At 27.9% G+C, this 13676-nt stretch overlaps 1 protein-coding gene across 1 annotated transcript in view; it reads left to right on the plus strand.

The window, feature by feature from the left end:
- Positions 1-13676, plus strand: part of LOC145843242 (uncharacterized) — a 39378-nt gene that overhangs the window by 1613 nt on the left and 24089 nt on the right. Inside the window, exons 2-17 of the mRNA XM_082950705.1 lie at positions 4260-4458; positions 4999-5104; positions 5606-5730; positions 6077-6178; positions 7030-7275; positions 7572-7751; positions 8596-8762; positions 9258-9363; positions 9773-9908; positions 10406-10467; positions 10744-10839; positions 11359-11403; positions 11895-11939; positions 12298-12394; positions 12850-13007; positions 13307-13460. Of these exons, the coding sequence (XP_082806831.1) occupies positions 4260-4458; positions 4999-5104; positions 5606-5730; positions 6077-6178; positions 7030-7275; positions 7572-7751; positions 8596-8762; positions 9258-9363; positions 9773-9908; positions 10406-10467; positions 10744-10839; positions 11359-11403; positions 11895-11939; positions 12298-12394; positions 12850-13007; positions 13307-13460 (2024 nt within the window). The remainder of the gene's footprint in view (positions 1-4259; positions 4459-4998; positions 5105-5605; positions 5731-6076; positions 6179-7029; positions 7276-7571; positions 7752-8595; positions 8763-9257; positions 9364-9772; positions 9909-10405; positions 10468-10743; positions 10840-11358; positions 11404-11894; positions 11940-12297; positions 12395-12849; positions 13008-13306; positions 13461-13676) is intronic.

The following is a 13676-nucleotide window of genomic DNA, read 5'->3' on the forward strand; positions in this document are numbered from 1 at the left end:
GGTTGATAATGATCAGTTTTTAAGAACTGACAGGGTTGCAAAAATACATGGAATTTTACAATTAGACAAAAAAAATTTGAAAAAACCTGGATTTTGAGAAAGTTTGAAAAGAAACCTGGAGTTTTCAACAAAAATCACTAAAAAGCTTGGAAAAATTTGAAATTTTGATTAATTTTTCATGTACAATAATAAACTTGAGAATTGATATGAAAAATTTATCATTAGCAATATTTTTATTTGGTTTAATTTATTTGGTTTTATTATATAACACATTTAGGTAGCATACAGTATCTATTCAATTTTGTTGTTTAAAACCTTTATTTTACTTCATGCAAGATTTCACTTAAAATTTGTACTTTAAAAAACCTGGAAGAAAATTAGAAAACCTAGATTTGAAGACCTTTGGTAATGCCAGAATTGAAGAGTTTCAAAGTGTTAAGAGCCAAAAATTAGTATAAGTTAGGGTTGTCACTTTACCTGGAAAAACCTGGAACTTGACAATTTAGGCAAATAAAAACCTGGAAAAACATGGAATTTTGTACAAAAAACCTGGAATTATATCAATTTTTACATGATTAGTAATAAAATTTGGTTTTGACTCAAAAATCTATTATTAAAGTAAAAAAAAAATTGTCATCATCAGATTTTTTCATTAAAAAACACATTTAAAGTAGCTTTACAGTATCTTTTCAATGTTTTTATACTAATTTGCACAGTTTCTTATCTTAAACTAAACTTCAAATTAAAATAAAAAATGTGTACTTATAAAAACCTGTAAGATGTTTGGATAACCTGGAATTTTTTTTTTGTGAAAACTAGTGGCAACCCTGATAAGTTTTGAGCTGAAAAGTGTGTAAGAATGTAATTTAATGTAAACAGGGTTGCTGCATACTCTGACTATTCAAACTGGTTAGTAATTTTATTTACTCAGGCCAATTTAAATTAGTTATAACTTTTTTTTAAACTCAGCCTTTTTTTTCTTTTAACTTGGAATAGTTAAAAAATGTTTTCTAAAGATCAGGGTTTTTTTGGAAATATTTTGGTGATTTGAGGTATTAACTTTCTTTATCTACAACTATTTTTCAGTTATTGGCTAATGTTTCCTTTTTTTAACTTTTTTGTATACTAAGGTAGCTTGTTCAAACTCAAGCTTTTTTGTCTCAAAGAATGGCAATCTTGTATTTCCTGGAAATCATTAGTTTTCATTAATATGCCAAGTTTTAAAATTGTGTTTTTTTAGCATATTCAATCTATTTTCTGTTGATGCGGCTAAATCAGTTTGATTATACTGATACAAATTACCACATACTCTTTACAATGATATTTTGTTTTAATGTTTTACTTATTTAAAGGAAATAAAATGTTCACAATAGTAATATAGTCAAATAGTTTTTAGTAGGGTTAGACAAATTTTGTTCCTGCAAGTTAGATTTGGCAAAACAAGTCTTTTATGGGCTGTACTTGTTAAAAAAATTCTTAAGAAAACAAAGTTGTGGTTATTTTATAAATGCTATGGTGAATTAAATAACAAGTTATAGCATATTTTCAAACAGTTAAGTTAAAAATGTTCAACATTGTTTGATTTGCCAGCGTTGCCACACATGCCGGATAACTCAGGACAGCTTGGGGTAACTCATGATGTTATGATTTATTTTTTTAGACTCAGGCTGACTCAGTGTAGTATTGTTTATTATAAAAAACTCCATATAGTTGTAAGGTTTTTTAAAATCCCAGGACTCATTTATTTTTTAGATTTAAAATGAGCTTAAATTGATATAATTTCCATAGTTTGTTCTTCTATAACCAATTTTGTTGAGATATTAGATTTTTATTATATTTTGAAAAGTCAAACAGACTTTTTAAAAGATAAAAAAAACTCAGAATGTCTTGGACAGTTTATAGTCACTTATGATTTATTTTGGTCACCCAGGACACTTTTTTGACTAAAAGAGTGGCAACCATGACTGAACAACATGTTTTCAAACTCAAAAATGTATTACAGGCCACAGGTTTTTATTGGCCTAGGACTGAATGTTTTTAAATGGAAAATTCCATATGTACCCTAAAATTTTTCAAAAATTTATTTATTTTGAAGGTTAAGTGGGGGTAGAGGGTATTAAGCTTTTGAATATAAATCATGAAATATGCATACTGAATATAAAAATTTCATTTAATTGTTGAGAGATAATCAGTTTTTAAAAAGATTTCAATTAAGTGTATGAAAAAAAATCTATAAATCAGTTTTTCTAAAACTAACTTAAAATCTATCTTTTACTAGATTTTTAAAGCAAGGACCTTTAAGTTTTAGGTAATGCTTTTGGAAACATAGTTGAACGTAAAACAGAATTAATAAAATAAACTTAATTAACATGTGTAGTTGTTATATGTTGTATATACTAAATAAAAAACAAAAAACTTTTTTGTTAATGTATATATATATAATAAATATTATCAAGTCAAAAACTGAGTTATAAATATTGTATTTACACAATTAGGAAATACTCGAAATTTCACACAAATCTAGCAAATACAAATTTAAGTTAATGTTGAGTTATAGACAGCAAATATAATTAATATTTAAATATATTTATTTACAAGTTATGTTGAAAACATATACAAATATGTTTATAATAACAATGTTTGACAGAAATAATTTATATTAACATATACTTTAAGTAACTTAAGAAAAAGTTCTAAATAAATTTAAGGTTTAAAAACTGAATACGCATATAAGCACTGTATAAGTGTCTAACTAAATTTTCAAACTATTTAATATGAAATAAATATATGTTTATGATAATAATGTTTGGCAGAAGTAGTTCACATTTAATATCTAAAATATTTTACACAAAATAACTATGGATGACGACTGGACACCATCATCAGAAAAGAAGAAAAGGAAACCTAAAAAACTTTCCAATGAAACGTACTGATATTTACTTGTTTTTGTTAAAATACTTTTTTGTGATACAGCAGAATGACAAACTAATCATTCTCCTTTCAACTTGCATCCAACATGGATTATTTAGTGCGGTCCACTTAAGTATAGAATGAGTTCTTTTAAAACGGGGTTGCTACTTTACCTGGAAACCTGGATATTGACAATATAAACAAAAAAAAAACCTGGAAAAACCTAGAAATTTGAAGAAAAATCACTTAAAAACGTGAAATTTTAAACAATTTTTACATGTTAAGTATACATTGATTTGACACAAAAAATCTACGATTACAGTAACTTTTTTTCTCATCATCAAATTTTTTTAATTAAAAAACACATTACAAGTAGCTTTACAGTATCTTATCAATGTTTTTATACTATTTAGCACAGTTTTTTACCTTAAAATTAATTTGAAACTAAAAATAGACCCAAAAACAAGTACTTAAAAAACCTGAAAGAAGTTTTTAAAACCTGGAGAAAATTTGCCAAAAGTCAGTGCAACCCTGTTAATATGGTTTTGAGTTTATTTTTTTTAACCTGGGTCAAAAACTGCTTAGTCTATATCTTTTTGTTATAATAAATGTGCAAAGAAAAAAACAATTAACTTGATGGCTTGGTTTAAAAAAATTTCAATTAATTTGAACTTATGTTTTTAAGACAATTTATTTTGAATGAAAGCTATATTTAAAAGATACAGAGGACTCAAGTAATACTATAAACTACATAAGTTAATTTTAGAAAAAGTAACTCTTCATTACCCATTTGGTACCTAGAACAATTTAATTAAGCCAGTTAATTCTCAATAGTTTATTGAATGTTTTTTGAGAATAACTTAAGTATAGATTAATTCAACTGTATTTAAATAATTTTTTTTAGAATTTAAATAATCTAAATATAACAATAATAAGATCAGGCATTCATTATCAAGTCTTTGTTTGTCTTCTTAATTTAATGTTGTTAAACGTAAACATTGAGAGCATGCCTGCTTGATTTTTGTGTCAAATGCTTCATTTGTTCAATTTTTTTAACTCACTTTTTAATAATTAAAAAAAAATTAAGCTGTTAAAAATTGCATTATAAGTTTTAGTATTGTTTACTTTTTAATGATCTTTTTAAAAAATGCTTGTAAAATGGTTTAAATTTATTAATTTAACATTAATTTAATTAAATTCAGTTAATAACTTAGAATTTACGACACAACCATTAAACGTTTTAGATTTTGTCCATAAATATCCAAATTCCTAAATCAATAACACTAATTCCACCAATTTGTAGTATTATTAAGCAAAACTTTTTTCTTTTGTACTTTATGACTGTAAAGCGCCAAGAGGATGGCGAAAAAAGAAAAGGCCACGAAGGGCAGCAAAAAGAAGGAGAAGAAAACCCCAAAGGTGAAAAAACCTAAAAAGGAAAAGAAGGAGAAGAAAACGACGGCCAAGAAGCAGCTGAAGATGGTCCTGGACAAGGACGACGCTTTCGAGGTCGACTACGACTCTTACGAGGAAGAGCTTGCTTCTGATGTTTGTTTTGGTTTTGATTAGATAAATTATAAATAAATTAATTAAAAAGTGTATAGTGAAATATATGTAGGCTTTAAAATAAATGTAATTGGCTTTTGAAAGCTTAGAGTTTATTATGTGAAGTTCACATGGTCTCGACTCTTACAAGGAGCCTCAAGCTTCTTTTTTAAAAGGAGTTTGTTTAATGTTGTTTTTAAATGTAAAAAAAAAATAAAGTGGTTAACTTGGTTCAATGTATAGCTACGTTTAAGTTTTCTGTTTAAATCCAGAGACACTATTAGAATACAAATAAGAGAGACACTTATAATTTAAGTATAGGTAGTTAGTAGTATGAAACTTTTGGTAACTTTTATACAAATAAAAATAATCAATCCTCGTTAAAAATATAATAATAATAAGTTTAAAGAATAATAAATGCATTTTAGCTTCAATTTAAACTATAATTCGTGTTGTCTACAGGATATGTAAAACTTTTAACTTAAAAAAACAAGTCAATTTTATAAAGTGTGTCTCAGCACAAATTGAAGTTATATTTTCCAGGAAATGTCAAACTACTCAGACGAGAGAAACAAGGAGCTGGAACAACTTTTGTCTGACGAAGAACTGGAGTCTGATGGCGGGGAAATTTACAGTGATTTCGACAACGGTTGGTTGTTTGATATTTTGTAAAAAATTATATATATTTTGTCACTCAGATCGTCCTAGTGTGTCAAAATTTATTTATTTTACTTTTTTTGACATATAAATAAAAATGGTATGTTATATATATCGAAATATATATTTCTTTTCAAAATTAAAATTAGGTAGGGAAATTTACAGTGATTTTGACAATGGTTGGTTGTTTGATATATTGTAAAATCTAAAACTAATTAATGTTAATATATTAGTTTTTTAATAGTTTTTGTTTGTACATAGTATGTTAATAAACATGGTGTTTTGTATAAATATATTTTATTGTTTGTGGTATAATCATATATATCACTTACTCAGTACATTACTCGAACAGTATATTTATACACCACAATCAAATTACACCAAATTTATGCAGAATTTTATATTAGGAATAGCATTGATCATGCAGATTGGTATGCGTGAATAACATATCTTACGTACACAAAATATTATATTAGATTATTTATTCATGCAGACTCGTATTCCGACGACTTGTTTGACCCCGACGACAAAGACCTGCCTCCCTTGCATCTGCCGCCCACTAGCGAGGACCTTTTGATACCCAACAACCAGCTTATGGGTGCCATGAACATTTTCGAGGTAAATTTACACATTGATGTTTGAAGTGGTTTAAAACTTGAATTATGTGTAATGTATACTGTAGGCCAGCCTTACCCTGACTTGTGGCTGTCATTTGTTTATGAGTAGCCATGAAATTTTTTGAAGTAGTTGTTTACAAGTTTTTATATTTTAACTTACCGTAGAAGTTTGAAGAATGTTTTACATTGGAAAAAAAATTATGCTAGTTTTTAAAAATATATACTCCCAGACTGCCATGTTGAGTCATAAAATAGTATATTTGTAAATTAGTATATTTTTATTAACAATAACTGTTAATAGTTGAAAATATACTTTGATAGTTTTTTATATTTTCATAATATTTCAGTGCTGCCGAATATTCCGTACCACACTCAGGCTCACGCCGTTCCTCGTGGAAGATTTCCTTGCGGCGTTGATGAGTAAAAAGACGAACAAGATCATATCTGCTGTTAGTTTTTATATTGCTTTTTATTTGACAGTTATAAAAGTGTGTTACCTAAAAAATCTTTAAATTTACGGGTTTTATCATGGTGTGCAGTTACTGTCGTATATTTTTTAAACATCTAAGTAGTAAGTATTTAACTCAGTGGTTTTTTTCAACCTTTTTAAAAGCTGTGCACACTAAATTACTGGAAAATAAATTCTGTGCACACTAGACTATAAATATGAAATGATTATTAAATAATACTAGTTTTTATGTTTTGAGAGCCTTAGTATATAAATAACAGTTTAAAAACTGTTATTTATTTGTTATAATTAGCTTATTACCATGTAAACAGATAAAACAAATGTCATCTAAAAAAATTTTACAGCTTACTAATTTTTCTGTACACAGTAAAAAAAAGTTATACTCACTAAAGTGCACATATACACACTTTGACGACCACTGATTTAACAAATAACTTCACCCTAAACTCTTTTCAAAACCAAAAAGTTTTTTTCCAATAAAACCCAAATGACATGAAGCCTCTCATAACAAATTTAAAATCTATTGAAAGTTTGCTGAGAGTACAATTAATATATTGTATTATAGAATGCCACTAAAATTAGAGCTAAATTGAATTTTTCCGGCCCATAGTGTCTCTAATCACAATTTAACAACAAATTTGCAAAAAAAACCTAAAAGCTTAAATTAAAAGGGTTTCAATTAAAAAAGCATTCTGGTGTTTTCCCTAAACCAAAACTCACCACAGATACACATGCACCTGCTAGCAAATTTAAATAATAATTTTCTGGGGATTTCCCTAAACAAACATTACAACAAAAAGGCTTTTTTCATTAAAACCCCCATTTTCACAGATGCACATGCGCCTTTTAATAGCCCTCATTAAGGAGGACGAGATGAACCAGGTGCACTTCTGTGCGTCGGACCAGAAGGACAACTGGCACCTGTCCTGCTACGCGGGCCTGCAGGACCCCATGGGGTGGCCCGAGACGCTGAGGAGGTTCGTGGGGAGTTATCGGGGCGGAAACGAGACGGGCGAGCTCATGGCGATACTCAACAAGCCCGAGTACCCGTTCGTCGAAGTCGAAGACACTATTACGGTTTGAAATGATAAATAGTATTGTTTTCATTGTTAGCTGTTTATATATAAAATATAAACTTACTGTTAGCTTTGAGTTTGTGCTAAACAGATATAGAAACAGAATAGTTTTTGCATTTTTTCCAACGTGTGCTGATAAAATCAAACTAAAACTTGGCACTGTAGTGCTTAAATAGACGGTTTACAACAATGTAGCTTTATTTCACCTTGTAAATAGAAATTCAAGTAATTATAGTAACAAATAAATGTTTACTTATTAAATTTCAAATAAAAACATTAAACAAAATCCTACCACAGGTACTTACCCACTTGTGCGACATGTTCGTTGCTTCCCAGCGTGTCAGGGACGAGCTGATGATGGCGCGCGATCTGCGAACTTACGACGACCACTGCAGGAAGTGCCAGCAGGTAGGAAGTCTGATGTGCTGCGACGACTGCCCCGCTGTGTACCACGTGCAGTGCACAGGGCTGAAAGAGGTACTTGTTTGTTTTATACTATTAGTATAATTTTTTATAATATTACATTAATCATCTGATTGCCCTGCTGTATACCACGTACAATGTACTGGGTTGAAAAAAGTAATTATTTAGTTTATATATCATGCTTATTTTATTGTATGCTGAAAGAGGTACTTGTTTTTATTTTTGATTTTATAATTGTTAATATTTTTTGGTTTAATGAGGTGTTAATTTACAGTTCTTTGTATTATCTGTTTCTGATAGGTTCTACATTTTTTTATGGAAAATTATATATAAATTAAAAGACGTATTTGAACATGATGTTGTTCATGTTACAAGTATCATAACAAGAGAACTTTTTATAAGCAGGGTTACGAAAAAGCCTGGGAAAACTTGGAGTTTGAGAAATCTTCAAAAAAAAAACTGGAATTTTGCACAAAAATCACTAAAAAACTGAAATTTTATAAAAATTTTATAATGTTAAGTAGTAAAATTTCAATTGGACACAAAAAATCTATCATACAAATAAAAAATTTTTGTCATGAACAAAAAATTTTTTTTATTTAACATATTTAAAGTAGCTTTACATTATCTTTTCAATGTTTTTATACTATTTAGCACAGTTTAAACATAACTTCAAACTAAAAATACACCCAAAAATAAGTACTTTTAAAAACTTGCCGAAAGTTTTGAAAACCTGGAAAAAAATTGCCCAAAGTCAGTGACAACCTTGTAAGATCAAAAATAATGAAAGCTGCTGTTTCAAATACGTTTTTGCCACATGTTTTTCATTTCAACTTATATTGTAGCCACCTTTCAAATAATATTATTACACATTTTCAAATTAAATAACACCTTGCAGTCACCGTCGGGGCCGTGGAAGTGCGAGTTGTGCGAACAGAACACGTTGAGCGGGCTCACCAACTGCGAGTTGGAGGAAGAGAACACCGGCTGCTACTTCAGGCACCAGCCCATCGGCATTGACAGGCACGGCAGGAAGTACTGGTTCATGTGCAGGCGATTGTTTGTGTTAGTTTTTTAATATGTATTATAAATACAGGTTTTTTATAGATATTTGTTCCTATATTAATATATATATATTATATATTACTTGTTTTTTGAAGTCTGTTGATGTTGAGAGAGGCTCTCCACTTTTCGTAGGTGCCAATTATAGAACTAAAATACACAAAATAAACTTTTGCTTGGGACATGCAAAAGTTTATTTTGTGTATTTTAGTTCTATATTATATATTATATTAATAGATAAAATAATTATTAATGCTGGTTTCTTGTAGAAGTTAACTTGTGTTAGTTTTTTTATCAACTACTTATTTGTAGTGGTTAATGTGCAGGATATTGTTTGTGTTAGCTTTTTTTTTTAATATTACAAGTGCTGCTTTCTTTGCAGAAGATTATTTGTTTTAGTCGTTGTTAAGTATGATAAATGTGTAAATAAGTCATAGTTTCAACAAACTTTAAATATATTCTATTTAAAAACAAAAAATTGATCAATGTTTTTAACAGTGAGGACGAAAGAACCGGTCAAGTGTGGTATTACTCAACAAACGAGGACTTCCAACTTCTGATTTCTTACCTCGACTCAGTGTCTTACGAGTTCCTTCTGTGCTCTGTTAGTTTGTTGTTTGTGTTTCTTTATAAAAACTCCATGTTAAATATTTGCAAAAAACTTAAGAAATACTTAAGCTTATATTTAATTATTTGATTCACTAATAAATTTGTTTAATTTTCAAACCAGAATATTGAGTACTGTTTTATTTCTGACTAATTTTATACTTTTTCAACTGGGTCGTATGTAAAATATTAAAAATTAAAAATAAACATTATTTGTTAAAACAAAATTGTTATCAATACACTACAAGAGTGTCAACTGATTATGTATTGATAATTCTATTTAAACAAAAAATAAAGAAAATGTCTTAATAATAAGAACTAGTGTTTTTTTTTTTGTAATGATAACAAATGATCTTGTTAATAAACAAACTAAAAAATCATAAGTAAATAATTTTGTTTTCAAACAGGAAATCCAGAGGAGAGTTTTGCCTCACTTCAGCTTTTTCTCCAAACTCACAGAGAACATAACAAATGAGGGAGCAGAGAAATTCTGCGAATACGACGAGGACTGCATACCACTCACCCAAATTGCAATTAATAAAGGTGAATTGTTTAACTTAAATATTTTATTTATAATAATACGATGAGGACTGCATTCCACTCACTCAAATTGCTATCAATAAAGGTGAATTATTTAATTATAATAATTTTATATATAATAATATGACGGAGACTGCATACCACTCACACAAATTGCAATTAATAAAGGTGAATTATTTAATTAAATGTTTTATATATAATAATATGACGAAGACTGCATACCACTCACACAAATTGCTATTAATAAAGGTGAATTTAAATATAAATATTTTTTATTTAATATTATAAAGGTGAATTATTCAACTTTATTGTTAGCTTTATATGAAATTATATGATGAAAACTAAATAGACGGTACAAAAGATACTACCTAACAGTTTAAGACGTATAAAAGTTTAACATATCTCGCGCTCAATTCGTCTCTAAATCACTTCGATGTTCAAAGATACCATGCAGCTACCAGGCATTAGAAAACTTGATTAATATATTTATTTTTCAACAGAGAAAACGCAGAAGTTGTTGGATGAGAGAGATAAGAAGATAAACGATCATTACAACAAACAGGTTTGTTCTTTAATATAGTACAAATAATTATGAATAAATGAAAATATATATTAATTTTGATATATATATATAACTTAAAAAAATATATGTTATACAACAACAAACTTGTTGGTTTTTTTAAATGTAATACAAACGTTATGAAATAAAAAGGTATATATATATATATATTAGTTTTGATATATAACCGCTACAAAAAATAGGTTTGTTTTTTAAAATATAGTACAAACAATTATGAATAATTAATTTTAATTTTAAATACATTGCTTTAACAAACAGAAGAAGGAGATGGAGGACAAATTGAGGAGGGAAAAAGAAGACGAACTTTTGAGGGGAGAGTTCTCGGAGGATGAGAACAAAGATGATGTTAACAAGGTTTTTTGTTTTGAAATAAAAAATATAATTATTACAAACTAAAATAAATAAATATATAAAAATTTATTGAAAAACGATAATGTTAATATAGTTTGTTTTTTTTTTGTTTAAAATAAAAACTAAAGATTCCGTAAAAATTAAATGACCAAAGATGATACTAATAAGGAATTGTTGTTTCAGTAGAAATAATATAATTTAAACTAAGTTTTTTGTTGCAATAATAAAAAAATATTGAATACAGTTTGAAATTTATATATTGTAGTTTTTTGTGATATTTTTTATACAACACCTTAAATGATGAAAGTTATCAAGTCGCGATCGATGTTTTATTTTTATAATTTCAAATAGTTCCATTCCAAAGGAAATTTGGTTGCATACCGAATAGTATATTTGAAATAAAACTAAATAAAAAGTCGGAGTGAGCGATTGACTAATCTTCTCTCTGAATGTTCGGTGATTAAAAATAAAACATTTTTTGTATTTTTAAACTTTTTTATTATGAATTCTTTTTTTTTACAGACTCCGGAAAAAACCCAAAACACTGCAGAGGTGACCGTAGGAAAGGTTTGAAATGTTTTTTTTTTAATAATTAAGATAGTTAAAAAGATTTTTTTTTATAATTAAGTTGTAACAAGAACTAAAGATTCCGTAAAAATTAAATGATTAAAGATGATACTAATAAGGAATTGTTGTTTCCAGTAGAAATAATATAATGAAATTTAAACTAAGTTTTTTGTTGCAATAATAAAAATTTATTGAATACAGTTTAAAATTTATATATTGTAGTTTTTTTGTAATATTTTTTATACAACACCTTAAATGATGAAAGTTATCAAGTCGCAATCAGTGTTTTATTTTTCATAATTTCAAATAGTTCCATTCCAAAGGAAATTTGGTTGTATACCGAATAGTATGTTTGAAAAAAAAACTAAATAAAAAGTCGAAGTGAGCGACTGACTAATCTTCTCTCTGAATGTTCGGTGGTTGAAGTATTAAATTTAAGCATTTAAGATTTTTAGATTTTCAGCATATTATCATTGTAATTTTCTTTACAGACTCCGGAAAAAACCGCAAGCACTGCAGAGGTGACTGTGGGAAAGGTTCGAGTTGTTTTTTTAATAATTTAAATATTAAATTTTTTTTTTTTTATAATTAAATTGTAACAAGATGCCTCATCATTTACAATCTATATGAAATTAATTAGTGATTAATATTTTACTTTTTTGCACCAAGCCGAAAATGATGAAACTTATGAAATCGCGATCAACTGTTTTGTTTTTTGTTTAAAAATTCTTCTGTTCAAAAGGAAATTTGGTAATTACCAAACAAATATTTTAAACTAAAACGATGATTTGACATGACCGATTGACTAATCTTCTCTCTGAAAATTCGGTTCAATTTAAAAGCAAACAAACTATTTATAAAAAACATTTAATTATTATATTAAGTATTTTTTAGACGCCAGAAAAAGGCGAGATACCGACTGTCCACCTGAATTTGAAACCTCCAGTGTCAATGAACGGTGGTACACCAGCTGTTATCCCCGTTAAAACCGGTTTGTTTTACTGTTTAATTGAATTTTTTGTTGATTGTAATCTGTATACTTTTGTTTTGCACAAAATTTAACTAACCAATTGAGTCGTTTTTTTATTATAAGATTTTAATTATTCTGTAAAAGCTACCTGAAGCCGTTTTTTTGTTTTTTTTTCATAAATAGTATGCATAGATTACTTGAACTAATATTATGTGGTTTTCAAAGTTATTTTTTGAATGTGATTTTCTTACAAATATAATAATAGTTTCAAAAAAATCAAACTTCTTTTAAAACAAAAGAATTCAAAATATTTTTTTATAAAAGTTGTTGTTTAAATATCAGTTTCAAAACAAAAATAAGTTTGGCTTTAGAATATGATGTTTAATTCAAAACAGAAACACCTGATTAAGTAAACTACTGATTGTTTACTATTTATTGATAAGTGTTCATTAATAATAATTTTCATTTCAAAATAGAAACACCAGCCACCACTGTGGCGCCTTCCGCTAGCGGCGCACTCGCGCTGAAACCTCCTCAAATAATTTCAGCCAACGCCCCGAAAATCATCTCTTCCAACTCGAAAATCATCGCCCCGAAAATTGTCACCATAGGCGAGCTGCCTGCAAACTCAAAAGTAAGTTTTGAATTTTTTTTTGTTAAACTCCAATTGTTTATCTTAAACTACAAAATAAACAAATATGCCGAAAATGATGAAATTTATCAAGTCGTGATCATTTTTTTATTTTTTAAAAATTTTAAATTGTTCCATTCCAAACGAAGTTTGATTTAACGTCAAATAAAGTATTTAAAATAAAAAAAATAAATAGTTGAAGTGACCGATTGACTAATCTTCTCTCTGAAAATTTGGTCAACTAATAGATATAACAAAAAAAATAAATTTGAACAATTATCAAACCAAACAACGATGCAAAGGTGATCAAGCTGCCCGATTTGAACGGTAGCAAGAACGGAGGGGGGCTGAAGCAGATGTTCATGATAAAAGACGGCAAGAGGGTGCAACTGAACTTCCCCATTTTGCAGATTCCCCCGAAAAACAACAGCGTCAAAATGATACAAAATATTGCCAGTTGGTTTTTAATAATGCTTTGTTGATTATTGAATAAACAAAATTTTATTACTTTGAAGTTCTTAAAATTGTTACATTTAACGTTTTTATTCATTTATTTTAAATTATTGACGCCAAAATCATACAATCCTTTATTAGTTAGTTCTCTGATAATATTTCTAACATTACTTGCGAAATAATTCAAAAGTAGTTGTTTTTCAAACGAGCCCAAAAATG

This window comes from Thalia democratica, chromosome 8, assembly GCF_965202585.1.
Source record: "Thalia democratica chromosome 8, ktThaDemo2.hap1.1, whole genome shotgun sequence".
Classification (NCBI taxonomy): Eukaryota; Metazoa; Chordata; class Thaliacea; order Salpida; family Salpidae; genus Thalia; species Thalia democratica.